Below are 11,924 nucleotides of genomic sequence, written 5' to 3'. Positions count from 1 at the left end.
GCCTCTGACGACCTCCCGACACAGTTTACAGCAGTTGTGAGTACAGTCGGTCACATCATGTCCAAGTCAGCTTTGAAGACTTATGAAGCTTTTCCTCTACCAATATTCGCTTATTCTGTTTCAGTTTTAAAGCCTATTTTTAAAAAAAAAAACAGTCAATATCTTCTTTTTTGTCTGCCCAGGGATGAGTCTCTGGTGGAGGAGAGCAGGACATTCGAGAGTCGACTGCAGAGTTTGCTGCATGACACCATCCAGGAGACTGAGAGTGGCATGGAGGTAGGAGCTTCATGGCATCTTTTTTCCGATGGAATTGAATTTCCATTGGGATAGCTTTTACTTTCAGGAACCCGGGTTTGCTCCGTCCTGATAAAACGGCAGCTGCGGTCGCATGAGCGCGTTGTCGTGGCCGAGTGGTTAAGGCGATGGACTAGAAATCCATTGGGGTCTCCCCGCGCAGGTTCGAATCTTGCCCACAACGAGACAGATTTGGTTTTAGAATCTCGTTGCCAGCCTCGCCATATGCATTTTGACAATATGAGGACCCTACCCGAAGATCCTTATAGAGTTGTCGTGGCCGAGTGGTTAAGGCGATGGACTAGAAATCCATTGGGTTCTCCCCGCGCAGGTTCGAATCCTGCTGACAACGAGACCGATTTTGTATTAGAATCTCGTTGCCTCGCCATCTGCATTTTGACAATGTGAGGACCCTACCCGAAGATTCTCATGGAGTTGTCGTGGCCGAGTGGTTAAGGCGATGGACTCGAAATCCATTGGGGTCTCCCCGCGCAGGTTCGAATCCTGCCAACAGCGAGACAGATTTTGTTTTAGAATCTCGTTGCCAGCCTCGCTATATGCATTTTGACAATATGAGGACCCTACCCGAGGATTCTTATAGCGTTGTCGTGGCCGAGTGGTTAAGGCGATGGACTAGAAATCCATTGGGGTCTCCCCGCGCAGGTTCGAATCCTGCCGACAACGAGAAAGGTTTTGTTTTAGAATCTCGTTGTCAGCCTCGCCATATGCATTTTGACAATATGAAGACCCTAACCGAAGATTCTTATAGCGTTGTCGTGGCCGAGTGGTTAAGGCGATGGACTAGAAATCCATTGGGGTCTCCCCGCGCAGGTTCGAATCCTGCCGACAACGAGCTCTATTTTGTATTAGAATCTCGTTGCCAGCCTCGCCATCTGCATTTTCACAATATGAGGACCCTACCCGAAGAATCTTATTGAGTTGTTGTGGCCGAGTGGTTAAGGCGATGGACTTGAAATCCATTGGGGTCTCCCTGCGCAGGTTCGAATCCTGCCAACAACGAGACTGATTTTGTATTAGAATCTTGTTGCCTCGCCATCTGCATTTTGACAATGTGAGGACCCTACCCGAAGATTCTTATAGAGTTGTCGTGGCCGAGTGGTTAAGGCGATGGACTAGAAATCCATTGGGGTCTCCCCGCGCAGGTTCGAATCCTGCCAACAACGAGACAGAATTTGTTTTAGAATCTTGTTGCCGGCCTCGCCATATGCATTTTGAGAATATGAAGACCCTACCCGAAGACTCTGATAGAGTTGTCGTGGCCGAGTGGTTAAGGCGATGGACTAGAAATCCATTGGGGTCTCCCCGCGCAGGTTCTAATCCTGCCGACAACGAGACAAATTTTGTTTTAGAATCTCGTTGCCAGCCTCGCCATATGCATTTTGAGAATATGAGGACCCTACCCGAAGATCCTTATAGAGTTGTCGTGGCCGAGTGGTTAAGGCGATGGACTAGAAATCCATTGCGGTCTCCCCGCGCAGGTTCGAATCCTGCCGACAACGGTTCCATTTTAGAAAAGAAAGACCATAATGTTAAAGATAGATGGTGAAATTTGACTGCGTGACAACCAAAGCTGTGTACAGCAAGTGCACAGCAAGTGACGTGTTGTCCATTGCGTGTATTCTAGAGGTGCTCAAAAGCATATCCGTTGCCGGCAGGATTCGAACCTGCGAGGGGAGACCCCAATGGATTTCAAGTCCATCGCCTTAACCACTCGGCCACAACAACACGCTTAGAATCGTACCGGCGTTACTTTCTCTGGACCGTATTCTATCGTAAGGTGGGCGGGGTGCAGAACCAGGATTCGCTCCATCTTTGGAAAATGGCAGCTGCGGACATTTTATCTTTTTGTGTTCTCACTCAATATTTTGTGTACCAGATGCTGAGTGAATGGACATGGCTGCAAGGGAGCAACAGCTTCTCCAGAGATCTCTCTTAAGACTTGCTGCCACTGTGTGGATATCAGGGCAAAATACACATTGATGCACTCTCCAAGGAGAAGCATGCAGAATTGTCTCTCGTTACGCTCCAGATCAAAGATGTTCACTGTGATTATGAAAGTGCCTCGCTAATTTTGTAGGTTTTGGCAAGTGACACTTGGTCGGATTAGGGTCACGGATGAGTTTTAAGTGAAAATTTCAACTGAACAGGATCACCTCAGGGAAACTGCTTATTCCATAACTAGCTTGGTGTCAAAAGCTGCACTGTTGAATTTGTTCCTCTCCATCTATTGGTACTAAAGAGAAAGAGAGGTGTTCATGTACTGTAATGTCCCCATCATACATTGACAGCGATATCATTAAGAATTTTCTACCTTGACATTTTTTCCTGTTAATGTACAAAAGCAAACAGTCATCATTTTGTTGATATTTTGTTTATTCCACTGATGAAATAAAAAGTCAGTTTGACATTTTAACTTTTGACTACTTATATAAAGCTGAACACACACAGATCAAGTGAAATGTTGACTGTTTGGAGTCTGAAGAGGTTTAGAACATACACACAACCGACCTTTCCGCCACTCAGGTGAAATGGAGTTCAAGGTGCTCACTTGGACAAAACATTTTTATTGCACTGTTTGATAGTCCGGTGTTTGGCAAAGTGGCAGGAAAAGTATGAAAAGTACCCTCTTTCCTTAAAAAAAAAAAAAATTTTAAATTAATCAGATATTAGATAAGTTGGTTTTCAGGAAAAAAAACAAAAACAAATCACTTTGATTGTGTCATTTCCAACTCAGATTCAACACAGCAGTTAACTTGGCATAAATCATTGAGCCACCAAAACAAAGTAGCCACAATCTTCCTTCTTATGTTGTATTCTAATAGCACAAAGTGAGCAGCGTGTTACTGAACTAGCAATCTGGTTTAACGGTATTGCATTGCTGGTTGGACCTTGGAGGCATTGTCCTAATTGGCCTCTTTCATTTTCTTCCTTTTCCTCGTTCTGCTATGCCTTTTCTTCTCGTCACCTTCACGCATCCAACTCGAAGCCCATCCCTATCTTGTGTCCGCCGCCGTTGAGGTTCTTCCCGTCAATGAGCGCCGAGAGCGTTAGCTTGATTCCTGCGGGGAAAAGCACAGATGAACTCTTTTTTTGGGGGGAAATCGGGGCATCAACATCCAGAATTATATGTCGTGTATTTAAAACAAACCTGGCCTGAGGGTTTGTGTGTATCCTACTCCAACAAGGCAGGCGTTGTTGACTTTGGCCTGTACGGAGAACACGAGACATCCTGAGTGACCGGAAGCGTCACGCAATGACATCATCGTATGTCCCACAATTGTCATTCCTTACAGAAAGAGAGGCGTCCTTATCCAGCTGGTATTTGGCTCCCACTCCAAAGAGTGTATTGTTGCTTCCGGCCGTCCAGGCCAGGTGGACGGCACTTTCTGTTTTGCTGTTCACCTTTTGGTAAATAGAGCCGGTAAACTCTGTACTGTCGTTGCTGCAAAAGGCAAAGCAGAATTTGCTTTGTTGACCAGAAGGTAACTACTATGTGGTCATTTTTTTTCCCCCCACCATATAATGTGGCGCAACACTCACACGCTGGTGTGTAGCTGGAAGTCGGAGGCCTTGTATCCCAGAGCAAAGTTGTTCATGGTGAGCTGGGACTTGGTGGTATCGAACGCCACCTGGTAGCCCGCCAGCCAGTTCTGGTAGCCCAGCACGGCTGCGCTGTGAACGGTGGTGCCGGCCATGTCGAACGCCAGGTCGCAACCGATGTTGACAAACTCCCGCTTGTAGGCCGTCTTCAGTTTGCCGCTCTTTTTGCTGAAGGCAAAGCGTTGGATTGTAACTTCTTTGAACATACTACAAAATGCAACAACAACAAAAGAAATTTTGAATACCCTGTGTTCGGTACAAATGAGGCGTCCAGACCGAGCTTCAAACCCTTTGCCAGCTGCAGACCAGAGAAGAAGTTAGAATTCGATCGTATGGTAGCGATACTTGAAAGGCCATTTGATGGCACCTGGTCCTCAAGGGTGACTTCTGTGGCCAGAGTGTTGTCCGTGTTCCATTTCTGGTTGAAGCTGAGGCCCAGCTCGCTGACTTTGTACTTGGCCTCCAAGTGGCCGCCCGACTTGCCCGTGTTGGTGTTGCTGGAGCCTGAGGTGGCAAACTCCTGTGAGACAAAAGAAAAACATTGGAACCTTACCGAATTGTTCGGGGAAGACAACGCATTTCGATACGGCACCACCTATATACCAGCCGCCTTTAGTGAGTAGTAAAAAATACCAAAATGGAAAGTCGATTTAAAAGTTTGAAGAGCATGGTCTAGAACGAATCAAACACATATGAAGGAGCCACTAGTTTCTTACCATCTGATATGGACATCCGGTGAAGAAAGAAGAAGAAAGAAAAGGGAAATGACAATATTAGATGTGGAAAATGGAAGGGACAACAACCACATGAACTCTATGGACAAATGTTTAGAGATTTGTTAAGTCAGAGGAGGCACTCAAGAACCATCATCAAATTTCATTTCTTGTAGGTTTAAGGACCAAATGTCACAATCATTTTGTCCATATAATGTCAAGATCAAGAGAACATGCTTAATTATTTTTTTTAACAAGTTTCGCTTGAAAGTATTTTTCACATGGTAGAAAATTAGATGAAAGTCTATCAATGATTTGCAGCAAATCCAAACAGGACATGATGTAAAAGTACTTACAACACCATTCTGGGACTTGGTCTTCACATCAAGTTTCAGAATTCCATAACCTGGTCACGTTGAGGAAGGAATGATGAGCACATCAAAACTAGGTAAGAAATCAGCTGTTGCTTGAATACGAGTTATGAAATGTGTTTTGATTTTGTTTTTTTTACCATAACCCTTGTTGAAGATGTCTTTGGCAGACTTCCCCAAGTCTGCATATGCAGGAGGGACGGCCATTGTGTCTGAGAATAAACACATGCAAGTAAGGCATGCAGTCATAACAATACACATCTTTCATGTAGGCTGCAAAAAAAAAGAGCAGATGGAGGAGCCTTCTTTTTTGGAACACACATGGATACGTCATAAATTGGACGCCGTCTGTTTCCAGGTATTGTTATGCACATGTGCATTTTACAACCTCAAGTTGTCCATCTCATTTGTATTAACCGTGTTCTTTATTAGGGAATTGAAGGATGACTGCATGCAATAAGAAGCCTCCTGGAAACGTGTGATGCACTTAAGGCATCATGATAAACTGTTCTCGAGCAAATATTTGCTTGCAAACAGTGTGAGTGTGCACAAAGGAATAGGCAAGAGCCTGGCCATCTGGAGGAGAGGCCTGCGCCCATCATGAAGGTGACGTATGGCGGTTCTTGATGACCATGGGGCATGGCTGTTAGCAGCCTGTTTGCTAATGGGATAATAATAAGTGGTGAAACCACTGAGCTAAAACATTAACTCGTTGGCCACGACATGGTTACACCTGCATGCAAAGACAATATATGAGAACTAGCTAGCTACAACCTATCAACAAACCTCCTTTGTTTTGTTTTAAGGGCGACAAAGCAACAAAATAATCCGGAGGTACTACATAGAACAATACAAAAGGAAAAAAATATATATGCATTTTATACTGCGCAACATCCCAACACGGCTTAAAGCCAGTGTGGGAACATTCCGGTCGTTGATGCGGTAAGCTAACGTGGTCATGCGAGGCGATGTCTGCAGTAGGGGGAAAATGATGTGTACAAATTGAGCATTTCGTGTGGCGTTAAGAGAATAACACAACTAATTCAATATGCTATCTGAAAAAAACTGATGTTCTCCCCTCCCAAAACAAAATTGAAGCCACTGCTCCATTCACCATACAAAAAGTGCCATATTGGGATAGTTCTGTTCAAATCAAATTAAAAAATGAAAATCTTGTCTGCTATCTCACTCTCAGTGCAGTTGTACGAGTGTATTTTTACTTGATAAAGAATCGTTCCTACGACAGACGTGCTGACATTCGGCAGATTTGTGAGCAAGCATCATCATCGCGACTTTCACTTCCTTTCCCTGCTTTCATAACCGACGAGTTCTTCGATCCAAATATTCTCAGCTGGATATTTTAGGACCTTGATGATTCTGGCGTCTGTCCCTGCACTCACCGTGTCGCTTGGGCTCATGATGACATGCAGCAGCATGGTTTTTGTTCCCTGCCTTGTGCTGCTGCGTCGTACGACCCTTTCCTTTCTTCACCATTGCCTCTTTGGAGGAGGAACAACAGATCAATTCTTTGCTCTCTTTTCATTGCAAAACAATATCATATACTGTATATATTTTTTAAAACTTCTCCTGAGCTTTAGCAAGTGTTTGTTGTTGCAGCTGCAGTCCGTGGCCTATTGCAAGATCGCGCGGGGTCAATATTGCAAAGGCCTCTGTACTTTGGGCACAACATGGGAACGTGATAAGACTGTGAGATAACAATGAAAAATAATGACAATGGAATGTTGTACAATTCCATCAACGTTTTTGAACAAATGCCTTGTCATTTCTGACATTTTTAACATCCATGTTTTGCAAATGTCTGTTTACCCCTAAACGTCATCCATTTTGTAAAGCATAGTTTGTAATCAGCTTTAATTGACTCATCCGTGTTTAACTTAAAGAACGTCCGCACAGCTGACACAGTATCGGTATCATGGGATCAGAGCATTTTTATGCGTACGACGACAGACATACATTAGCGCCATCCCTAATTGTTCATCGATACGTGCCGTGCGATTGGTTGATACCCTGCCACTCACCCCAACCAGTAATCTCCTTCACTAGACTGCTCACCAGATAATCGCACGATACATACAAATAAAGAACCATTCACACACTAATAAACACTTAGAGATAAATTATTCTTGAACCTAAATGGGATGCTTTTAACATTGTTCACCACAAAGAGGAATTATGAGATAGTCTGGTGGCCCCTCCCACCTCATCATTTCAGGCTGCTCTAAATTTAGTGCCTATGAGAACCTGACACTGACACACATGGAAAAAAAAATAAGAGCCCTCCAGGTTCAGTGTTACTAAACCGCGGAATAGAACCAAGACTGAAACGTCCTTCTGTGTGTTTATATTGTGCTATCTGTTGTAATTCCTACTTGACAGGGCTCAAAGGTCAACAAGATGCTGATAAATAATGGAAATGAGTGGCTCACAGTCACACACACACACAGCAAGATGGTGAAATCTTGGATGCAAAGACACAGTTAAGTGGCTTCATGTGTATTTGCTATTTCAACCCCCGTGGGGACAAGCGGTACAGACAATGGGTAGATGGCATGATAATACTAAAATATTTTAGAAAATTAACAATAATTAGTTGTATATTGTAAAAAAAGAGATCATAAAATAATTGACAATCAAGCAATAATAAAAAAAAAATGAATAAGTATAATTAATTACAAACAATTAAAAATAAAGCAACATTTACTTCCTTGCAAAAATTACAAATATAACATTTAAAATTTTAATAAATATAAAATGGTATAATTTACACATAAAACTATATAATAAACAACTTTATACGTATTTCTGAGCATGTGTATAATTAGATAATAATATACTAAAATGCATTCTGCACATAAATTTAACTATACATACTGAAAACAAATATAAACGCTCACATTAGCTAGGTGCCAAATGTGTGTAGCATACATAAAGGAGGAACGTGTGCGTGTTAGATAAGGTTTAGCACAGTTAAATTACACACAAAGCTTGCTTATCAAGTGCCTAACATTCTAACCACGGTAAGTTACAACACTGTCGATCTCTTTGCATGTGAGAAATATAACCCTTTTTATTATGAGTGATCATTTCTGCAGCAAACTTATAAATGTACTGTATGGAGGTGGTGGGAGTGTCAAGAGATAACATACCCCCACTGTGCACGTAGCCATTGACCTTTCTGTCTTTGGACAAGTGAAAAATAGCTTTTAAGGACAATATGGAGGCTAAAATTATTTAGAGTGGTGGATGTCAATAGACAGATAACGAATACAGTGGCAGGATGCCTTAACAAAGTGATATATTACAGAGCAGCTAGATGTCCGAACCAGACCAGTTTTGACAGTAAAAAAAAAAAAACGCGTGCAAAGCAAAACGTGGTAACGCACGCAACTTTCAAGTGTTATGGAATTATTGTGTGCTTACCTTTAAATGCTGGCGATGTGCGCTGACTGCAGAGTTTGACAAGGCGGCTACGGTGGGACAAGGAGAAAGCTCAGGGCAACGCGCATGCGCACGCGAGACCTCTGCTGTGGGCGTCGCCATTGTGTAATTGACATTGTGGATAAAGATGGAATTTATTACGGCGGAAGCTGTTGTGAAAGTGCTGTATAAACATTTATTGAATTCTACTGTATTTTATACATGATGAATTACATCATTTGTCAAGTAGGGGATTATAATTGTTATTATTAATCAATATTTCATTCTTATTTATTCGTTCGAAAATGCTTATAAGAAACGAAAACAATCCAATTCAGCACAGTGACGTAAAATAATCTCTGTGATGTCATTTTTACTAAATAATGACTTCATATGCTATCCATGACGTCATTAAAAAAATCCAATTTCTGCGTTATTTAAAGTATTTCAACTGAAATTTTATTGTGTTCAATCAGAAATATGATGGATGCTCTATTTCCCATTTTGATTTTTCGGTATTTTTCATCTGCGTGGACTCCGATTTTCACCGCTGGAGGGCAGCAGTGAGTTCATTTGCGCTTTTAGAACGAGAATACACATCATATTAAATGCTGCCGACAAATTGAGTCCAAATACCGATGAATAAGTCTAACGTATTGTAACTAGAGCTGGAGGACTTATATGACGCAATTAATAAGGAACTCGCAGACAACCATTAGGGCCAAACAAACAGCTGCAAAACAAGACACGTATTTATAGCAAGTTACATCTCATCCTACTTACTGAGTTTTTGCTCAACATTATTTGCGTGATTAATACAAACCTCGGTGAATACAAACTCCTTGCTTTTGTTTCTTTTATAGCCCTTTGTACAGTGAAGCCGTTGCCATGGTGATAAGACTAATATACGTCATCAAGCTGCGTGGCTCACGTTAATCCTGCGCTCGACAATAACATTGCGGTAAAGACACTTCTAAGCGCAGTTTCGCGCAACAAAACCATCAACGTTTATGATTTATACTCATCGTATTGTTTGTGTTGTTTGCCGGAATTCACGTGCATGATCTTGTTTTTTTTTTTAATGTACATTATAGTACAGGTCTTCAATGTGCGAGGGGCCATCATCAATATGTGGACCAATCCCACCAGACCCATCGCTATTTCCCCACTACTACAAAAGACCTGCTTCAGGTTGGGTGCACTCACACTGATGGATGGATGGATGGATGGATGGATGGATGGATGGATGGATGGATGGATGGATGGATGGATGGATGGATGGATGGATGGATGGAGAAAAGAGTAGCTTGGTGGAACTTATGTGAAGGAGGATACTGATGGAACTTTGTTTTTCCAGCACTGGGTCGCTTAGAGGGAAACAAACATGGTACATCGACCCTGTTGCCGGGGCCTCTTGCTCCAGATCCTGTTCTGCACCCTGACTACTACAACGGCTGTGCTTCTGCACGACGTCCACGCATCAACGCCAACGCTTCCCACATTCGGGAGCGAGGGCAGAGAGGCGTCATAAGGGAACTCCTGAAAGTCGAATGTTTTCCTACCACGGAGATAACCAAACCAAGTAAGCCCCCACTCCCTGACCTTTGGTTTGATAGTGCCCCACTATCTCCAGTATCTTTTGTCCCTCAGAAACGCGGGAGTTAGACTTTCACAAAGACAACGTCCGGCGACTTCGGGAAATCCAGAAACGTTGCAAAGTGGAAGCTGAGAGAGCTCGTTCCGTTCCGGTCAAAGCTCTGTGGACTTCAACTAAATACCGCAATGTCCAATCCAAATTCATGGTTGATTTACAGGTGACGACTTACAGGTTCTGTTCAAAAGCTACTTGATGCACTATATCAATTCAGCCTTTTTATTTTGTTTTGTGCAGGTTACCAGTCCAGCTGTGAAACCAGAGTGTCAAAACTTTCTAAAGGGTCACTCCAAAAATAAAGTACCACCAAGACCACAGTCCACCCCTCCTGCTGCGACCTTGCATCACTCTCACACTGCCAAACAGGACAAGAATTTGCAAGTAAGGAAAGCGAATCATTTAGATCACTGGAAAAGAGATGTTCATGTCAATACATTTCAATATAATAGAAATCATGATTGTTGTTTTCATTACTTTGGCTGGTAAAATGAAGTTTGTGTATATTAAATACAGAGGTAAAGACAGCTCTACCAAAATGACCTAAACCTGGAGGTTTTTTTTTTTTTTTTTTTTTTAATTCCTGCCTGTAGCACTGTGTGGTAATCGTGTATTCATTTGCAGGTGAAAGGCCAGAGCATCGATTTCATCAAGTACAACGCACGGGCTGCAAGACAGACGATGCAAAGGTCCCAGTCGCTGACAAACCTGCAGGACAAAACGGTGCCCAGCGCTATCAAGGGCCAGGTGCCTCACTAGTGAGTCATGTTCTAGAAGAATAATCAACTTCAAGCGGTCACACAATCTCATGACGTTTTCTTCTACACCACACAGCATAGAGGAGAGGAAGAAGCAGTGGCTTAAAGAGGAGGAGGAGGAGAGGAGGAAGAAACTTATTCCACCTGTTCCTGTGGGTCACACCCTAATGGCTGACAGCGAAAGGCAGCAAACTCTGAAGACACTGCAAGAGCGTAAGGTTTTTCTTCGATACGTTTTTTAAATAAACTTAAACGGGTTTAAAGCGAACAAACATATTCAGTCATTCACAAATATTTTTTTCTTTTTACAGGCCATCACGCCCTGGTGACGGAGCTGCTGTTGCTTCCTCTCAAAGCAGACAATCTGAGCGTTCGCTTGCGCCGCGCTCGTCTTGATAATAGACTTTCTGAGTTGGAGGAAGCCATCAAAATCTTTTCCAGAGATAAAGTTTATGTCAAAACAAATTCCTAATGCCTAAAGAGAACATCCGCTTGTTGATTTTGACTTGACTGTTAAATTATGCAACATTACACTGGATCATGTAAGCTATAGTATAATGATAGGGTTTGAAAAGTGTATCCTTTTTTTAATCCTAAAATGTGGCAAATTATGTCCGTCACAGAAGGACAAAAATATCCATATTGGTACTGGATCTTATGATCTTGTTGAGAGTAATGTGCTCTTCTCATATATTTAAAGATTGACTACTGCAAACATTTGTGGTAAATATTGTATAGCCATTAAGTTCATCTAAGACTAATTAAATTCTAACAATACTGTTGCTAAACTTCTTTCTTTCATTACCATTTGTCTTATGGGAATATTTATTTGATAAAGTGCTAGTTATAGTATTGTGGACTCGTATGGTGGCCGAGCTCTTCCAATCATGAAAGGTTACAAATTGGAAAAAAAAAAACTGTTTAATTTCAATTTGAAATTTTCCTTTATTTTCTACGAAGATTTTTATCAGCAATGAACTGTTGTTCACTTTGTATCAAAAGCACTAACATAATAAAGTGAATTTTAAGTTATTTTTACTATGAATCAAAACATTTTTAATTACTATTTTATTGTTAT

At 42.0% G+C, this 11,924-nt stretch overlaps 4 protein-coding genes, 1 long non-coding RNA gene and 10 other non-coding genes across 18 annotated transcripts in view; 12 read left to right on the top strand and 3 right to left on the bottom strand.

The window, feature by feature from the left end:
- The window catches only part of ikbkb (inhibitor of nuclear factor kappa B kinase subunit beta), a 19,615-nt gene extending 17,298 nt beyond the window's left edge, over positions 1-2,317 (top strand). For both annotated transcript variants that reach the window (XM_037258988.1, XM_037258987.1), the window contains exons 20-22: positions 1-36; positions 183-276; positions 2,192-2,317. The exon at positions 1-36 is cut by the window's left edge and continues 62 nt beyond it. In XM_037258988.1, the coding sequence (XP_037114883.1) occupies positions 1-36; positions 183-276; positions 2,192-2,251 (190 nt within the window). In that variant the 3' untranslated portion in view covers positions 2,252-2,317. The remainder of the gene's footprint in view (positions 37-182; positions 277-2,191) is intronic.
- The window catches only part of LOC119127193, a 665,522-nt gene that overhangs the window by 621,827 nt on the left and 31,771 nt on the right, over positions 1-11,924 (top strand). The window lies entirely within an intron of this gene.
- Positions 397-478, top strand: trnas-aga. Its single transcript has one exon. It is a non-coding gene; the product is annotated as a tRNA-Ser (tRNA).
- trnas-aga lies at positions 565-646 on the top strand. The gene has a single exon. It is a non-coding gene; the product is annotated as a tRNA-Ser (tRNA).
- On the top strand, positions 729-810 carry trnas-cga. Its single transcript has one exon. It is a non-coding gene; the product is annotated as a tRNA-Ser (tRNA).
- trnas-aga lies at positions 897-978 on the top strand. The gene has a single exon. It is a non-coding gene; the product is annotated as a tRNA-Ser (tRNA).
- On the top strand, positions 1,065-1,146 carry trnas-aga. The gene has a single exon. It is a non-coding gene; the product is annotated as a tRNA-Ser (tRNA).
- Positions 1,233-1,314, top strand: trnas-uga. Its single transcript has one exon. It is a non-coding gene; the product is annotated as a tRNA-Ser (tRNA).
- Positions 1,397-1,478, top strand: trnas-aga. Its single transcript has one exon. It is a non-coding gene; the product is annotated as a tRNA-Ser (tRNA).
- Positions 1,565-1,646, top strand: trnas-aga. Its single transcript has one exon. It is a non-coding gene; the product is annotated as a tRNA-Ser (tRNA).
- Positions 1,733-1,814, top strand: trnas-aga. The gene has a single exon. It is a non-coding gene; the product is annotated as a tRNA-Ser (tRNA).
- On the bottom strand, positions 1,959-2,040 carry trnas-uga. Its single transcript has one exon. It is a non-coding gene; the product is annotated as a tRNA-Ser (tRNA).
- vdac3 (voltage-dependent anion channel 3) lies at positions 2,860-8,536 on the bottom strand. Of its 2 annotated transcripts, XM_037259165.1 has the most exons (10): positions 8,441-8,534; positions 5,140-5,211; positions 4,985-5,034; positions 4,632-4,634; positions 4,283-4,435; positions 4,161-4,213; positions 3,856-4,083; positions 3,607-3,757; positions 3,464-3,521; positions 2,860-3,374 (listed from the first exon to the last, which is right to left on the bottom strand). In XM_037259165.1, the coding sequence occupies exons 2-10, from the start codon at positions 5,204-5,206 to the stop codon at positions 3,283-3,285; spliced, it is 855 nt and encodes a 284-aa protein (XP_037115060.1). In that variant the 5' UTR covers positions 5,207-5,211; positions 8,441-8,534; the 3' UTR covers positions 2,860-3,282. The 2 variants fall into 2 exon arrangements, with proteins under 2 accessions (XP_037115060.1, XP_037115061.1); XM_037259166.1 differs by lacking the exon at positions 4,632-4,634 and having other exon boundaries at positions 8,441-8,536.
- Positions 4,891-11,878, top strand: enkd1 (enkurin domain containing 1). Of its 2 annotated transcripts, none has more exons than XM_037259135.1 (12): positions 4,891-5,076; positions 5,272-5,357; positions 5,432-5,605; positions 7,397-7,496; positions 9,301-9,398; positions 9,537-9,628; positions 9,795-10,019; positions 10,088-10,251; positions 10,329-10,472; positions 10,713-10,846; positions 10,923-11,059; positions 11,158-11,878. In XM_037259135.1, exons 6-12 carry the CDS (start codon positions 9,544-9,546, stop codon positions 11,316-11,318), a joined length of 1,050 nt encoding a protein of 349 aa, XP_037115030.1. In that variant the 5' UTR covers positions 4,891-5,076; positions 5,272-5,357; positions 5,432-5,605; positions 7,397-7,496; positions 9,301-9,398; positions 9,537-9,543; the 3' UTR covers positions 11,319-11,878. The 2 variants fall into 2 exon arrangements, with proteins under 2 accessions (XP_037115030.1, XP_037115029.1); XM_037259134.1 differs by having other exon boundaries at positions 9,532-9,628.
- Positions 8,962-9,364, bottom strand: LOC119127332. The gene is made up of 2 exons (XR_005098805.1): positions 9,261-9,364; positions 8,962-9,170 (listed from the first exon to the last, which is right to left on the bottom strand). It is a non-coding gene; the product is annotated as an uncharacterized LOC119127332 (long non-coding RNA).

The sequence above is a fragment of the Syngnathus acus genome, chromosome 9 (assembly GCF_901709675.1).
Source record: "Syngnathus acus chromosome 9, fSynAcu1.2, whole genome shotgun sequence".
NCBI lineage: Eukaryota > Metazoa > Chordata > Actinopteri > Syngnathiformes > Syngnathidae > Syngnathus > Syngnathus acus.
Note: the sequence above shows the minus strand (reverse complement) of the source record. Positions and strands in the feature narration are given on the sequence as shown.

Bases quoted from the DNA above. Each gene is read 5' to 3' on its own strand.
- enkd1 (XM_037259135.1), top strand. From the start codon at position 9,544: ATGTGCGAGGGGCCATCATCAATATGTGGACCAATCCCACCAGACCCA. The intron at 10,252-10,328 runs GTGACGACTTAC...TGTTTTGTGCAG, and splicing joins AATTCATGGTTGATTTACAG to GTTACCAGTCCAGCTGTGAA. The intron at 10,847-10,922 runs GTGAGTCATGTT...TACACCACACAG, and splicing joins AAGGGCCAGGTGCCTCACTA to CATAGAGGAGAGGAAGAAGC.
- vdac3 (XM_037259165.1), bottom strand. From the start codon at position 5,206: ATGGCCGTCCCTCCTGCATATGCAGACTTGGGGAAGTCTGCCAAAGAC. The intron at 4,084-4,160 runs GTATTCAAAATT...CTTTGCCTTCAG, and splicing joins TCATTTGTACCGAACACAGG to CAAAAAGAGCGGCAAACTGA. The intron at 3,375-3,463 runs GTTTGTTTTAAA...TTTTCCCCGCAG, and splicing joins CACACAAACCCTCAGGCCAG to GAATCAAGCTAACGCTCTCG.